The sequence below is a fragment of the Colobus angolensis genome, unplaced genomic scaffold, assembly GCF_000951035.1.
Source record: "Colobus angolensis palliatus isolate OR3802 unplaced genomic scaffold, Cang.pa_1.0 Scaffold56, whole genome shotgun sequence".
In the NCBI taxonomy this organism is placed as follows: Eukaryota; Metazoa; Chordata; class Mammalia; order Primates; family Cercopithecidae; genus Colobus; species Colobus angolensis.
Window position 1 is genome coordinate 6268096 of NW_012119154.1, and position 16109 is coordinate 6284204.

The window sequence follows — 16109 nt, forward strand, 5'->3', positions numbered from 1 at the left end:
CAGAACTGACTAAAAAACAAAAACCAAAATCAAACAAACAAACCAGATGGGTAGATAAGAATTTTATGTTGCTATAAAGCCCTAAGAAGAGAAATCTGATGCAATCCTAGGGAAAATAGTAGCTGGTTCTCCACATGTATTAAGAGAGGCCAAACATTTGTGCTCAGTTAGTTCCTATAACAGTGTTAAACTCAGCTTTCCTATTTGATCTTTTAAAAAAGTTTGTCTTTATCACTATATATCATGGCATCCAACCAAACTGCATTATTGCCTTAAAAGAAAGTCAAAAACTGTGACTTCAAGAAATAATCTAGCTTTGGTCTTATATCTTCCAGTAGCAGGAATTAGTGAAGATGCTTAATAACTATGTATTTCAAAGCTGAATAGACTATTAATTTAAATATTTAATAAAACAAGTTAACCCAAATAACTGTCTTGTCCTTTGGCTTATATTGCCAACTAAAAATATCAACAGTTAATTTGTTCAGGATGTATAGAAATTTTTACATTAAAGACTTACAGCTGTAATCAGTGATAGCAGTATCAATACAGAATGATACAGTTACCTGCACGTTCAATTATAAGTTACAAACTTTACCAAATATATTTTCTTCTTTGTCTTTTAATAGGATATTTTATCCTCAAATAAATAAAACTTCTGATAGAATAATCTTTGAAAATATTGTTTTAAAGTATAAGCAATTTATTTAAATAAGTATATCCCCCACTGGATTTAAATCATTAGCTGGATTTTAGTTTATGTATAAAGTGGATTTCATTATCTTTAAGTAGTGTTGTAAGTAATGAAAATACCAAAAATAGAAAAAAAAATGAGGAAATGAGATGTGCAACAATAAAGGAAGACAAAAAGAAACAGTAAAGTGAAATTCATTAATATTTTTCTTATCATTTCCTTGCCATATCTCCCTCTCACTTAGGTTAGAAAGTCTCCTGTAGACATTTGGTATCCTAAGGAAAGATTTCACCATTGTCAAACATACTGCTGGAAACGGAATATGTGACCACAGTTTTATAACAGCACTATGCATCCAGGTAAACCAAAATTTCACAGTACACATGCAGATTACATATAAGTACTTAAATAAATATGTTTTAATCAACATTAAAAATGAACAAAGTTCTGAAAATTTTTACAGACTATTTCAATGTAAGAAATGTCTCTTATATTACCACCAAACTATGGCTGGAACCACATTTTGTGCCTTTGTGTTAATTAATGACAATTCTTTTCTACAAAATTATTATTTCAAAAGTGAAATATATTTACATCAATGCTGTAATTAATCACAGATGAAAACAAAATGTTAAAAACTTTTTCAACTTACCCCAATTATGTCTTTTACAAACACTAAAACAGTCTTAGTAACACAAAATACACCAACGTGACTAAATTACATGAGTTGTAACTGTATCCCCTTTAATTTTCAGTCTTAGACCATCTATCATTGGAGAAGCTCAAAAAGTTACCAGAGATTAATTTCTAAATTATGTATGATACCAAACAATTTTAATTATGTTTGAAAATATTACTGCCATTTTGGGACAATAAAATAAGAATGGCCTACAGTGTTTTTACTTTGACAATATACAAATGATACCCTATAGAAATAAATAATCTTAAATACTAAAACATACCTTGCCATGAGGGTCAGCAAACATTCTTGTGAAAATTTCACATAATCTTTTCAGTTCAACTCGACTGCCAAAATAATACAGCGGTTAATTAATATCTTGCTGTAGCAAGAAGTCATATAAAAGTAACTTTACACATAATTTTCTTAAAAAAGAAAAAAAGGTTAGGTTGGGCATGGTGGCTCACACCTATAATCCTAGCATTTTGGGAGGCTGAGGTGAGAGGATCGCTTGAGCCCAGGAGTTCAAGACCAGCCTGGGCAAAATGGCAAGACTCTGTCTCTATAAATTAAAAAAAAACCAAAAAACAGCTGGGAATGGTCGGACACAGTGGTTCATGTCTATAATCCCAGCACTTTGGAAGGCTGAGGTGGGCAGATCACTGGAGGTCAGGAGTTTGAGACTAGCCTGGCCAACAGGTGGTGAAACCCTGTCTCTACTAAAAATACAAAAAAGTAGCTGTGCTGGGCGTGGTGGCACACGCCTATAATCCCAGCTACTCGGGAGGCTGAGGCAGGAGAAATGTTTGAACCTGGGAGGGTGCACTGAGCTGAGATTGCACCACTGTACGCCAGCCTGGGTGACAGGGTTAGTCTCTGTCTCAAAAAAAAAAAAAAAAAAATCAGCTGGGTGTGGTGGTACATGCCTGTAGTCCCAGCTACTTGGGAGGCTGAAGCGAGAGGACTGTTTGAGCCCATGAATTCAAGGCAGCAGTGAACAATGATTGTGCCACTGCACTCCATCCTGGGTGACAAAGCGAGATTTCATCTCTTAAAAATCAGAAACAATGATGAAATCATTAAAAAACATCAGCCCTAAAAATTGAGAAATTTGTGGGATTTCCTAGTCAGGGCTAAATACAAAGTTACTAAATACAACAATTACTCTGTTGTAGCCCACACTATCTTAAAGGTTAAAAGTTAAGAAGAGAAATACAATTATCTTTCATTAATGGATTGTGACGGGAAATTTTACATGTGGCATTCCCAATACATGAATTTTATCCTTTTAAGTGTTAAGACGTTTTCTTAAATGTTGCTACTGACGGGATAAAATCATTCTAAACTATGCTTACTCCCTTGCCATTTAAAATGACCAACACATGAATTCTATCCTTTTAGGTGTTAAGACATTTTCTTAAATGTTGCTGCTTAAGCGCTAAAATCATTCTAAACTATGCCTACTCCCTTGTCATTTAAAATGACATGCTGAATCTAATATTAACTTAATCTTGATGGGCTGGGAACAATATTATGATGGTGGATTGCAGTGATTCACGATATGTGATATGCACACATGAAAATACATTTAGGTAATACAGAAACATTTATTTTAAATTATATAGTTCTAATACGTCCTAAAACAAATACACAGGAAGTAAGTACATCAAACTCTTATTTCACAGGTATCAAGTCAGGAAGTAACCCTGTACATTCCACCATGCTTAACCCTATGAAATATCTGAAGCTAGGTTCTCAAAGGGGTCAACTATAGGTTTAAAACATTACACAGACAAGGACAATAAAGCAAGCAGGGGGAAAAAACAAGATAATGCCATTAGCAAAGGAAACAAAACCCCAAACCCAAAATATTAACAAATATCTGTTCTTAAAGAAATTCCAATTCAACTTTGTATTACACTAAAATTCACATATTACACACACACTAGGAATATATCTTCATTTCCAAATAAGCATAAACATTCTTCCTCTCATTGAAAAACTTACCAGGAATAAATTTTAACAAACCAGTTTTATCACTATGTACATTTTATTATTTAATATTAAAAGTAATAACATTTTAAATTTAATTTCTATGTGTGAATAAAAAGTTTCCTTTTAAAATGTTTTGTTAAATAGAACAATTGCTGGGCGCAGTGGCTCATGCCTGTAATCCAGCTCTTTGGGAGGCCGAGGAGGGCAGATCACGAGGTCAGGAGATCGAGACCATCCTGGCTAACACGGTGAAACTCTGTCTCCACTAAAAAAATACAAAAAATTAGCCGGGCATGGTGGCGGGCACCTGTAGACCCAGCTACTGAGGAGGCTGAGGCAGGAGAATGACATGAACCCAGGAGATGGAGCTTGCAGTGAGCTGAGATTGCGCCACTGCACTCCAGTCTGGCTCCGTCTCAAAAAAACAAAACAAAACAAAACAACCAATTTTTTTTTTTTTTTTAAAGTAAATGAAGGTATAGATGGTCCTCAAAGACTAAAGCTTTGGAAAAACACTTTGATGCAACCATATGAATTCAGGACAGTCTGTTTCTATACCAGTATCTCTAAAGTATTATAGAAACAAAGTCAAATCAAAAAGTGCTAACCTGATAGTAAAATCATTTTAAGACAAAACATCTCACCTTAGTGTTCTCTGATTTTTCAGTAAGTTCTGCAGACCTAGGAGGCCTTCCTTCCTTTCTGACCAATTGGAACTAGCACATCTATTAAGGACTTCTGCCACATCTTCCGTCTGCCTCATATATGTAGGAATACTACCATTTCGAGAACTATAGGAGCGTTCTGAACAAGCACTAGATGCATCGCTGTTGGCGTCATCATCTGAATGCATTCCATATGATTCATATCTTCTTCGAGCTGGTTTTTTCTGTTATACATCAAGAATCTCATTAGCAGCAGCTAAAAGAATACATTGGCATTTCATAATTTCTACTGACCACAAAAGGATTGATTTTTGTTTTAAAATCAATGCAAAGCATGCTCCTAATCATTGTAATAACAGATTGTCAGTATTTAGGTTTTCTTCAGAAAACAAGTTTTAGAAGTTAGTAGAAGGTAAAATATTCTTTAACCATGGAAAGTGGTAGAAGCAGAATAAGACTATATGAAGTTCAGATATGTAAAGTGGGAAGTGCTAAAAAATGTGGGTTTTTCCCTTCCCCTTTTCATGAAAAACCAAGAACTACTAGAATGTAAATGAACAGAACCTATATTAGAAATTTGAGTTGGTAAGAAGAAAATATTACCTTTTTAAAGAAAGAGTATAACGGATCAGAAAAACATTTTCCATGTATAAAGTTCCATTTTTTTTCTGTCTTTCTATCTTTTCTTTATTCTCCTTTAACCTCCATTACCACTTCTCTTGCCACTATTCCTTCCCTTGTACCCAACCCTCATGTCTCCTAGAGAAATAAAATACAAAGAATGATGAAAAACTATTTGGTCTACTATTATTTTAAGGAGGCGAACTCCTTGAGAGCCCTCTATGCTTTTCTCAATGTATCTATATTGTTTACTTCAATAAATACAAGAAAGCATATTCAGATTCCTTTGATTTCTTTACATCTAAATCTTGTTTAATATATGTAACTGCCAGTTATACTTTGCATATTTCAAGCGAAATGAGAAAGAATAAATAATTTAAGATTTCCTTAAAAGAGTTGAAAACAAATCTTTATGTTATCTGATATTTGAATTGTGGTTGGTGAGTGGTGAAGATGTCTATGAAACAGATTAAACACAATAATTTAAAATAGTTCCAGGTGACAATAAGTTATCCAAAGTCTAAAATCTAAAAAAACATGATTTAATTCAAAATAGTTTTAAGAGATGTTTCCATCACTAAAAACCTTATATTGATTTAGAGACACTAGCTTAATTTTGAATGGTATTGTTTCTTCTGTTAAGCCCTAGGATCACTTTTGTTATAGACGTCAGTGTGAATGACCTCATTTCATTTGTATGAAGTAGTCAAGCTGAAAGAATGAGCACCTCTAGAGGACATTATTCAAGCAGTATCTCTCTTTTGATAACCATATTTACAGAAAAATAGATGTATGTCTAAGGATTTTACTTCTTCAATTTTTAATAGAAGACCATCATTTGTTAAATTGATGAAAGAAAAAAAGTTATCGTATCATAAGATGTCAGAAAATAGCAATGTCTATACCTTAGTCCGTATGTCTCCTAAGAGCTGAGAGCAGTAAATTTTTAAAGAGAAAAATTGAAAATAATGAAGAACATTTTGCTAATCAGCACAGTGAAGTAGGCATTAACAACGCCTATGATCAGAAACATTACGTTTTTTTCACACATAGGTACAAAGAACTGCTTATTAGCAGGCTATATCTTTAATCTTGTCAATATTCTTTAGTTCAAAGAGAAACAGTGATGCTACAAAAATATTCCCATAACCAGTTTTCTCAAAGAAACCTAAATGTTCTTCCTATTTGGATCCTTTTGTCATTTCCAAAGTTAAATGTATTTCTAAGATTTTCTCCAGCACAAATTAGGCTTACTAGCTGGACAGTTTTTTCCTTAAAATTGGTAGTTGTAAGTGGAACTTCTGTGCTCTGCAAGTAATGGAAGTACTCAGAATCAGATTACTGGGAGTCAAACTTTAGCCTCGGTAGTTAAACATTCCTCATATAATTCAAACACACCATCTCAGTGTTCTAAGTAATAGTTCAAGAATAAGCCAATCAATTCATAACATTTATGTAAGCAGAATTTAACCGGTAAATTATCCAATTTAGAAAACCCAGAAAACATGATTTGAGATACAGGGATGAGGAACAGCAAATCAAAAACATCTGATTAATTTAATATCATCAGAACAAGATGTGATCAATATATCCCATGCTGAGGAGAACAAAGTCCCTACTTAATTATATTAATTTACAAAAAATAATCAAGTGGCCGAAGTAACAGGAAATATTCAGCACAGTGAAATGGTTAGCACAGAACTACACGTGATATTCAATAAATTATAGCTATTACCAATGAATATTTTTAAAAACTTGTCTTTTCAAACCTACGCGGCAAACATTGTATTATATCAACACTAGTTAAGATAGGATCTACAATTTTAGGAAACATATTTTTTTTAAATTTCAAAACAAAGATGAGATCTCTTATAAGTTCTGGGTAAGAAACTGAGTAAATGTTTCTCAAACATAGGATTAGTATTATAATTTGAAAGAGGAAGTGATACTGAATTAACTTGGGAAATTAGCCAAAGCCAATTATATACATTTTAAAAAATGCTACTTCTTACATAATTTTAAGTGAGAAAAACAATGATATATGTATAGCAATCTTCTGACAAGCTATCATGGATCTGTAGAGCATGTTTTTAAATCTCACTGTTTAATGTGTCAGACATAAAGAATCATGAATTATATCTAACTATAAGATATAAATGTATCTTAATTATAATTTGCCTTGAGGTTGTACTTTATTTTAGTTCAAAAAACACAGATAAAAGACTAAACAAAATCCAACGCCAAAGTAAAATAATCCCTAAATACCAAAGTTTAAGCTAGACTTGAAATTACATGCAAATTTTAAGTGTACATATTTATATAATTTATCTCCCTTACCTTAAGTATACTACAGTGTATAAAACACATTACCATATTAAAGACATCTATATTTATATTTCTGATAGCCCATCAGTAATTTCGGCCCTGGTATACAATTCTGATTAATAAAGATCAATAATTATATTGTTCTGCTTTTTACACTGTCCACATTTTATCTTTAGATTTAATCACTGATTTTTCCCCATCCCTTTTCCCACATGGATAAACCGGCTTACTCATTCAATAGTTTCATAATTGGAACATTTATAATGATAAGAAAATGGAGAAGAGTACCAAGGCATCTGCTACCGCCTCCTCCACATCAGAACCTGTGTTCAGGACTCGCATGGCACTAACAGAAGACGACAGTCGACTTGACTGGCTGATCCCATAACCCGGACCTAAATCATCAAAAGAAGGAAAATAGAATTAAAGGAGTCATAAATATAACAGGGTCAGGTTGGGAAACTTTAAGAACCTTACGGGGAAAGGAAAAAAAACCAATGGGGCAAAGCATTTTAAAAGCAATATTGTATTTTCTGGGCACATTTAGTTTTTGGCAAAATAAAAGGGTAAAGGCAATTAAAACTACTGACAATGTGTGAAAAATAAAGAACAGTCACTATTTCGCTATTTATTTATAACCACAAGGTAGAAGAAAGCATGGCTGGCAGACTAAGGGCTTGCCAGTCTATAGCCCTGTAATCCAGCTCTATCAGTTCAGGCAAATATCATCCATATGGTTGAATCACAGAGTAACCCAGAACAAAGATCAATCCTCAACCAATAGTGGTTAGGGAGATCCATGAAGACACACTAGAAATTTACAAGGAAAATAAGCTCTAATTATTATCTCCTCTCCTTCAAGATAAGTTGGTTTTATTCTACAACTAAGAGACATCTATTTGATAGCTGTTAAGTGTCTACTATGTGCCCGACAAACTGAGGTATACAGAGACAAACCAGAGATGAATTCTCCCCCTCAACTGCTTTCTATACCATCATTTACAATTAAAACACTTCATCCACCATTTTGGTTTTTTTTTTTTTTTTTAAAAAAAACACAACATACAAAGATGAGAACATAAAAACAATTCTATCTTTAAAAATGACACAACAGGTTATACAAAAAATGTCCATATACCAGTAAGAAAAATGCTCAGTATAGCTGCTAAAGGGGAAAACGTTACTTGGGAGAAAAGAAAAAAAAAGTTTATTCTCCAACAAATTAAATTTAAATAATAAAAACAAATCAATTTTAAAACATGAATATTATTTAGTGGAAACTGAAAAGGATGAAAACTGAGATGAATGCCAGATGATAGTGAAAATGTACTCATCCTTCACCTGAGGCCCCGTACACATCGGGGGCGTAGAGGGCACCAGTTGATCTGGAATGGTGTCTGGAGGCTGGAATAACAGGACCATACAAACCTCATCTATTACCACAGAAACAAGGAATAGTGGCAGCACTACTGTCAGGCAAGGAGAGTTAGTTAACACTGGTGTTATTCTTTATAGTCAATGATCAGAGTATTGCCAAATCGGGCAATGGAACATTAGCATTGCACCATCATTCCTGACACAAAAACACATCTTACACCTAAGTGGACAGACAGGCCTACAGGAGACAAAAGAAGTATTCAAATGGAAGGAAATGTTGAAGGTACAAGCATGAAACAAAAATACGAACATTATAGTTTAAAAAAAAAACCACCATGGTAACTAGTAACTAACAAAATCTTATCTCCTTCAATTCTGACATCCAATGAGGCAGTAAATTAGTATTCAATTTTACAGATGGTGCTATGGTCTAACTGACTGACCTTCTCCAACGCCCGATTCATTCATATGTAGAAATCTTACTTCTCAAGGTGATGGTATTAGGAGATAGGTGGGACCTTTGGGAGCCAAATTGCCCTCATGATTGGGATTAGTGCCCTTATAAAAGAGACCCCAGAAAGCTAGCTAGCTCCTTCTAACATTTGAGAACACAATGAGAAGGCATCATCTGTGAACAAAGGAATGAGTTCTCATCAGACACCAAATTTGCTGGTTCTTTAATCTTAGATTTCCTAGTCTCCCAAACCATGCCAAATAAATTTCTGTCACTTAAAAGCACATAATCTGTGTTATTTTGTTACAGTAGCCTGAACAAACTAAGAAAGATGAGAAAGCTAAAGCCTAGAGATTAATTAATTTGATTACAGCCACACTACTAGTGATACACTTCAGTATCTGTACTTTCAATTCCTCTGCCCTTAAACAGTAGATGTACCATCTTTAATTTACATTGTTCAAAAGTTAATACACCTCATTTTGTTAACATAACATTTTCCATAATGGTTCACATAACACCAATTCTGCATTCAGTAGATTATTTAAATATCAAGGCACATTTGAATATAAAAACATACTAATAATTTAACCAAAATGTAGAAACTTGTGACATATCTCCCTATATACTGCTCTAAAATCTAAATTTAGTATATTTTGCATAACACCATAAAGTTAACTTTTCTCTTACATATAGAAATGAATAGCCAAAAAATGCATTTTTATATTTAATAAAATATATTACTTTAATTTAGAAAGTTATTCTTCCCCAGATATATTACAGCAGTTAAAATGTCACTCTTTTGTTTGCTACAGGACAGCCTTAACAAACAGGAAGACTGAAAGAGAGGAGGATTAAACTAAGAGAATGCTGCACAAAATGTTTAGTTAGCCCTGAAAGGTGACTGGTATCATTAGAAAAATAAACTAAAATACATTGTTAGTTTTAATTTTACCTAACAGAAATAATTTCTAAAATGATGAGGAAGAGCTGAACAAGTTTAGAAATGTCTAGTGGACAAAAATCTTTGAAACACTTTACAGAATCAATAGTTATCTGTGACTGAAGATAATAGGTGTCTGAAATTAAGTAAGCCTTTAAAATATCTTGGTTCCAGAAATAAATGGAAACTAAAAGTGCAAGTTCCAGAGAAGTTAAACTTTGCTTGGCTCTGATTTACTTCTGATGCTTTAGGGCCCTCACACTAAACTTATGATTCATCTGCTGAATAACAATATCCAGTCACAAGCAACAAGAGGATTCCACCAAAGAAACAAATAATAGAAAGGACCAAAGAATGTAGGCAAATGTAGCAGAGAATGGGAATAGCAAAAACAACTTAATGTCTGGGAATGCTAACTTTCATCCCTGCAAAACAAACAAGGCTAATCTGCTGCCTTTGCTATGCAGTACCTATATGTAAATAAAATGGCTATAAAAAAGCCAATTCTTCTAAAATTATGACTAAAAGGTTTAGTCATCTTCAGTGCAAATAGGAACTTTCACGAGAATCAGGAAAATGGTTTCCTTTAATATCAAAATTTAAGTAATTTTTAAATTGTCACATGGAAGCTTTGAGATGAATCTAGAATATTAACGACTAGACAAAATATTTCTTTAAGAACTGGCATATTAAACCATGCTTACTTTTACAGTAATTAGTAGTGGATTATAAAGGTCCTCTAATCTCTAACTATTGTACACGTTTACAAAGTCCAGAAACACATTTTGATTTCTTCTTGGTATGTTTTCTAGTAACCTGCAATATCAACATTATATAAGTGCAGGTGCCCATACCATTAAGAAATCTGAGATCCTTGCCACTGCAGTGTAATTTAACTGTTTCTAAAGAGTTTCAGGGGGAAGAGGCAGAATGGTAACAGCAGCAGCAGCAGTGGTGGCAGTGATGATGACCATGATGACCACGATAGAGTGCTCATTATGTGTCAAGCACGGCCTTGAGGGAGTTTTTAATGTATTTCTCATTTATGAGTCTCCGAAACAATCCTCAGAAGTACATACTATTATTATTCTTGTTTTATAGATGAGGAAACTCAGGCATAGAAAGGTTACGTAGCTGGGGAATGAATCCAGGCCACCTGACCCTGTAACATACATTCTTAAACCACTACACATCCAACTCCACTTCCCTCAACTTCTGAAAGTGGCATGATTATTTTATACACATGCTGGATTTACTTCATTTCTTTAAATGTATATCAATGAGGATGCACCACGTATATGTGTGTGCGTGCACATACACACATACAGACATTCTGCAGACCAACTCTATAGCATACGAACTAAAAATATCTCTGACAAAGTACCTGCCACACACAGCCTTAGTGATGTGGAACAGTTTTTTTTTTACTTTGGCACCTCCCCACAGATGGAAAAGAAAGAGGGAAACTCTCTGGCACCTGGGGCTGGAACACAAACAAGGGTTGAGCATATGCCTGTGACTCTAGCTTTAATGGGGTTTTCTAGGTCAGTACAAAAAAGCCTAGTATATTTGAGCCAAATGGCCGAGAGAATGAGAAATTAACCATTAGAAATTCTTGGCCAGGTGTGGTGGCTCACACCTGTAATCCTAACACTTTGGGAGGCCAAGCGGGGTGGATCACCTGAGGTCAGGAGTTCGAGACCAGCTTGGTCCAATATGGTGAAATCCCATCTCTACTAAAAATACAAAAACTAGCTGGGTGTGGTGGTGGGTGCCTATAATCCCAGCTACTCGGGAGGCCGAGGCAGGAGAATCACTCGAACCTGGGAGGTGGAGGCTGCAGTGAGCCGAGATTGTGCCACTGCACTCCGGTGTGGGTAAGAGAGTGAGACTCCATAGCAAAAAAAAAAAAAAAAAAAATTCTATACTACCATATATATCTGAGAAAATAAGAATTCCACTGGATAAGTAGAACTATGTTCTCCCTGAGCATTTCAAAGTCTGAAGAGCAACCTTCTAAGTCTTACAGTAAACTACATTGTGTTAAAGAAGAAAAATCTGAAATGGCTACAGGCTCGTGCATTTAAACAAAGTACTAGTTAAAATGCTGAAGGATTATGCAGAAATTCTAAAGATTCTCAAGGTACATACACAACTATACCTCTCCAGTTATCCTAATACTGACTGTTTAAGAAATCACCTAATATTTTTATAATTGAGGTAAATATAGTATTACAATCAAGGTTACAATACCAATTGGGGACAAACAAGTTTTACTGCTGTGACAAGAGCATTAGCTCATAGGAAATGACTGTTAAACTGTAAAATACTATAAAAATGTTAATCCCTATCATTAACAAGTAGTTCATATATTAATTTGTGGCATTCTTTTTAGTAACCTAAGTTAAATGATCTAAGCTGAAATGTTAACATTTCCGCTGAAAAAGACAAAAGTATTTTATCAAACTAGTCCACATTTCACTTGAGATTAAATATTTAAATATCTTTAAATTTGTAGGTTTACCTGTTAAGAAAGATCTAGACTTCAATATTCTGAAGTTTAAATCTATGTGACATTTACTCGATTATGAAGGCAATCTGTTAATACAATGACTAACATTCATTTCAGACATGTAAATCAAGTCAAAGGAATTTCCCAAACATGTAATTTCCTTTCCTCAAAAGGACAGAAAACGGGTAGAGAGAAAGATCTGTCAACAAAGAAAGCTGAATCCCAGGTATGCTGAAGTTAATCGGATAGTGATAACACAATGGATAGCAATGCATGTAACACCTGCCAGAATACATACCAAGGGGCTGAAAAGAACGAACAGGACTTGTGTCCCTGCTGCTCTCCCGACTAGCTTCCCGGCTGCATCCTTGACTCACACTTGGTCGAGGAATACGACTGCTTCGGGCTGGTGTGAAGCAACAGCGGCACAGTAAGGGAGAAAACAGAACAGAGTTTGCATCTTAAAAAATCTTGTTCTTTTCTTTCTTAAAGACTGATCAGTAACTTAAATTTTTCTAAAGTTGAGAAGAAATTACTTTTGCTGAAGCATTATCAGGAATACAGTTAAATTCTTAAATATGGTCCTCTAGTTTGTATGAAATTAGAAGGGCAAATATTTTACTAAACCAAAAATGCTGCAAATAAAAAGATTTAACATATTGTACAATATAGTACAACTTAATTTTTCTCTTTGTTCACTGAACTATAGAGGTTTCTAACACTTTTGGTATCTTAAGTTAAAATCTTGGTTTTAATAGACAGAAAAACCCTATACTTATCAAATATTAATCTAACGTAAAATACCCATTCTTAAGTTCTTAGTTCAAGATAAAGAGAAAAAAATGCCAGGTGCAGTGACTCATTCCTGTAATTCCAGCAACATGGGTAGGTGAGGAGGGAGAACTGCTTGAGGCCGGGAGATCGAGATCAGCCTGGGAAACATAGTGAGACCTTGTCTCACTACAAAAATTAGCTGGGGATGGTGGCACATGCCTGTAGTCCTAGCTACTTAAGAAGATGAGGCAGGAGGATTGCTTGAGCCCAGGAGGTCCAGGCTGCAGTGAACTATGATCATTCACTGCACTCCAGACTGGGTAACAGAGCGAGACCCTGTCTCTAAAACAAACAAAAACAAAGGAGGAAAAAATAAGCCAATGCTTTCAATTCCCATTCCTTTTCTCACCTCCTCACAAATGAAAACCCCACAAATATGGAAAGAAAGAAACAATAAACAGGGGCGAAGAACTGACTAAAGGTGGAGCAGAGAATTTAAAATAACGTCTGGAAAACAAAAGGAAGTGAATTAGTTAGATGAAAACTTGAGAGGCTCATGGGCCAAATACCAGGCACAGAATGAATGAAAAGTGCTAGGAACAGTAATTCAAAGTCTGTATGCCCAAAAGAAATCTGTGCCATCTACTGAATAAAGACATTCTCAGACAAGTAAGGTTTCAAAAAGCTTGACTCCTACACGCAATTTCTAAGGAATTTACTTGAGAATGTGTATGAGCAAAGCAAAAGAGCGAAGGAAGAGAAAGAGGATCCAGGAGGGAGTGATTCAAACCAGGAAAGCAGCAAATGGGAATCTCAAGAAGATAGCTGAGCAAGAGGCCTAGACGGTAACTAATCCAGAGAGTACCGAAAAGAAAGTCTGGAAAAAATAAGGAATTGCATATATCCTTTCAACAATACTGAAGGGAAAGCAATACTAAAGGATATGAGAAGTGCACATTACTCTTAGTCACTTTCTATATACACAGCAAATGAAAACGTGGCATAATTGTAAGTAACTGGTAGGAATATAAGAGAAAAGAATTCATCTCCTTATAACAGGAACATTCTCCTTCAAGTGATCCCTAACACTCAGTGTACCTTTGGGAAGAAATGGGTTCACAGTACACTATGTGTCTTGGCAGCAAACAACATTCATTTACTCATAACACAGTATATGTTATTTATAGCTTTTCGTCTTTTAAAGCCAACCTATGGAACAAATACATAAGACTTGCTTGTGGATACAGAAGAAAATGTAAGTGTAAACTTTAATAATATAAAAATTGATAACTCTAAGAGTGGAAGGTGAAGGGAGGAAAAGTATGGAAGTTGAGATACTGATTGAGGTTGATGAAACAAGAAACAGAAATGTGAGTATTTTCTTTAAATATGAGAATATTTTTAAAGTTACATAGGCAATCTGCAAAAGACTTAAAACAATAAAAAATTATTAAAAATAAACTGGAATTATTAGGGGCTTTCTGCTCTGGAAATGACGTATCAAGCAGCAGCTATCCTAAGGACAAAGCCAGCAACATGGTTGATAAAGCAGAAAAGAAGGAAGGGAGAGTGAGAGAAAGGGAAAATAGACAGATTCTGGGTTCATCATAGCAATGTTAATCAATCAATCCTGAAGGTTGTACGATCTTCAAACTTAAAAGAACCAATAAATCCATTTTCATTGTTTAAGCTGGCTTCGACTGTCATTTCTATCATCTGAAATTTAAAATATCCTGATCAATACACAGAGAAAATATTAAAGTTTACTAGTATTTGAATAGGGCTGAACTATAACACGAATGTCAAACATACAAGCAACTGTATATATATATATATGTGTGTATATGTGATAAATATGTTATAAAATTCCACAATAACCTTTTCCTTTACAGTACTAGCTATATTTTTCAAAGCTCCTATGAATTACAGGATTTGTTTTGTTTCTTTTTTTTTTTTTTTTTTTGAGACAGAGTCTCTGTTGCCCAGGCTGGAGTGTAGTGGTGTGATCTTGGCTCACTGAAGCCTTCACCCTGGGTTCAAAAGATTCTCCTGCCTCAGCCACCCGAGTAGCTGGGATTACAGGCATGCAACACCATGCCTGGCTAATTTTTGTATTTTTAGTAGAGATGGGGGTTGGCCAGGCTGGTCTCAAACTCCTGACCTCAAGAGATCCGCCCCGCTCAGCCTCCCAAAGTGCCGGGATTACAGGCATGAGCCACTGTGCCAGGCCCTGAATTACACGTTTAAGATACCTAATTCAACTCAGAACCTATTCTTCAACTGTTGAAGTTTTAAGTTATTTTCTTCCAATTTGTAAGTGCCTAATTGCATTCCAAAGTCTTCAATGTTGCCAAAGCCTGAAAAAAATTAAAAAATTTTAAAAAGGGTCACGTCTCACATAACAAAAAAAAAAAATCTTACCCACTGAAAGCCTAGATGGACTAGCCTCTCTGCTACAGCCCTGGCTCCGTGGTATCTTGCTTCTTTTTTGTGCTGAGGCTGAATTGACCAGGACTCTTTGAACACCAGAGCTCACAGTGGACAGGGCTGTTGTGGTCAGAACTCTTCCTGGAGACCCAGACCGGCTACCAGCTGAACACCAAACACATATACAAATGTTAAGATTAAACACCAAGAGAATTTGCTGAAAGGATAAAAATTCAAGAAATATTGGTAATACAGAGAAAACTGTGATAGTATGACAGGTTCTACGCTCAAAGGAAATAGACCGAGGAAGATTTAAATATAATTATAACCTGGAAAAAAAAAAGGTATACTACATATATGAGCACTGAATGGTAAATCACCTAAATATACTTCGAGTTTTGGAGGTGTAAGACACTATGTTTAATAAGGACAGTATCATCATAATTTTGAGAACACAAATGGTATACAAGATTTCCAAAGAAATCACTTATCTGACAATCCATTTCATGTGGCTATCATGTTCTGTGTGAACAAGCTATATAGTCATATGTCACTTAGCAATGGGATACATTCTGAGAAACGTGTTGTTGGGTGATTTTATCATGGTGTGAACATCACAGTGTACTTACACAAACCTAGATGG

The 16109-nt window shown here is 34.8% G+C and overlaps 1 protein-coding gene across 6 annotated transcripts in view; it reads right to left on the minus strand.

Moving 5' to 3' along the window:
- CLASP2 (cytoplasmic linker associated protein 2) overlaps positions 1-16109 on the minus strand; it is a 201708-nt gene that overhangs the window by 77254 nt on the left and 108345 nt on the right. For 3 of the 6 annotated variants that reach the window (XM_011961564.1, XM_011961563.1, XM_011961561.1), the window contains 6 exons: positions 15461-15631; positions 12564-12671; positions 7268-7374; positions 5560-5583; positions 4013-4257; positions 1657-1720 (listed from right to left, as the gene is read on the minus strand). In XM_011961564.1, the coding sequence (XP_011816954.1) occupies positions 1657-1720; positions 4013-4257; positions 5560-5583; positions 7268-7374; positions 12564-12671; positions 15461-15631 (719 nt within the window). Of the gene's footprint in view, positions 1-1656; positions 1721-4012; positions 4258-5559; positions 5584-7267; positions 7375-8320; positions 8384-12563; positions 12672-15460; positions 15632-16109 lie in introns of all 6 variants that reach the window. The other 3 variants (XM_011961558.1, XM_011961560.1, XM_011961562.1) reach the window with 2 other exon arrangements.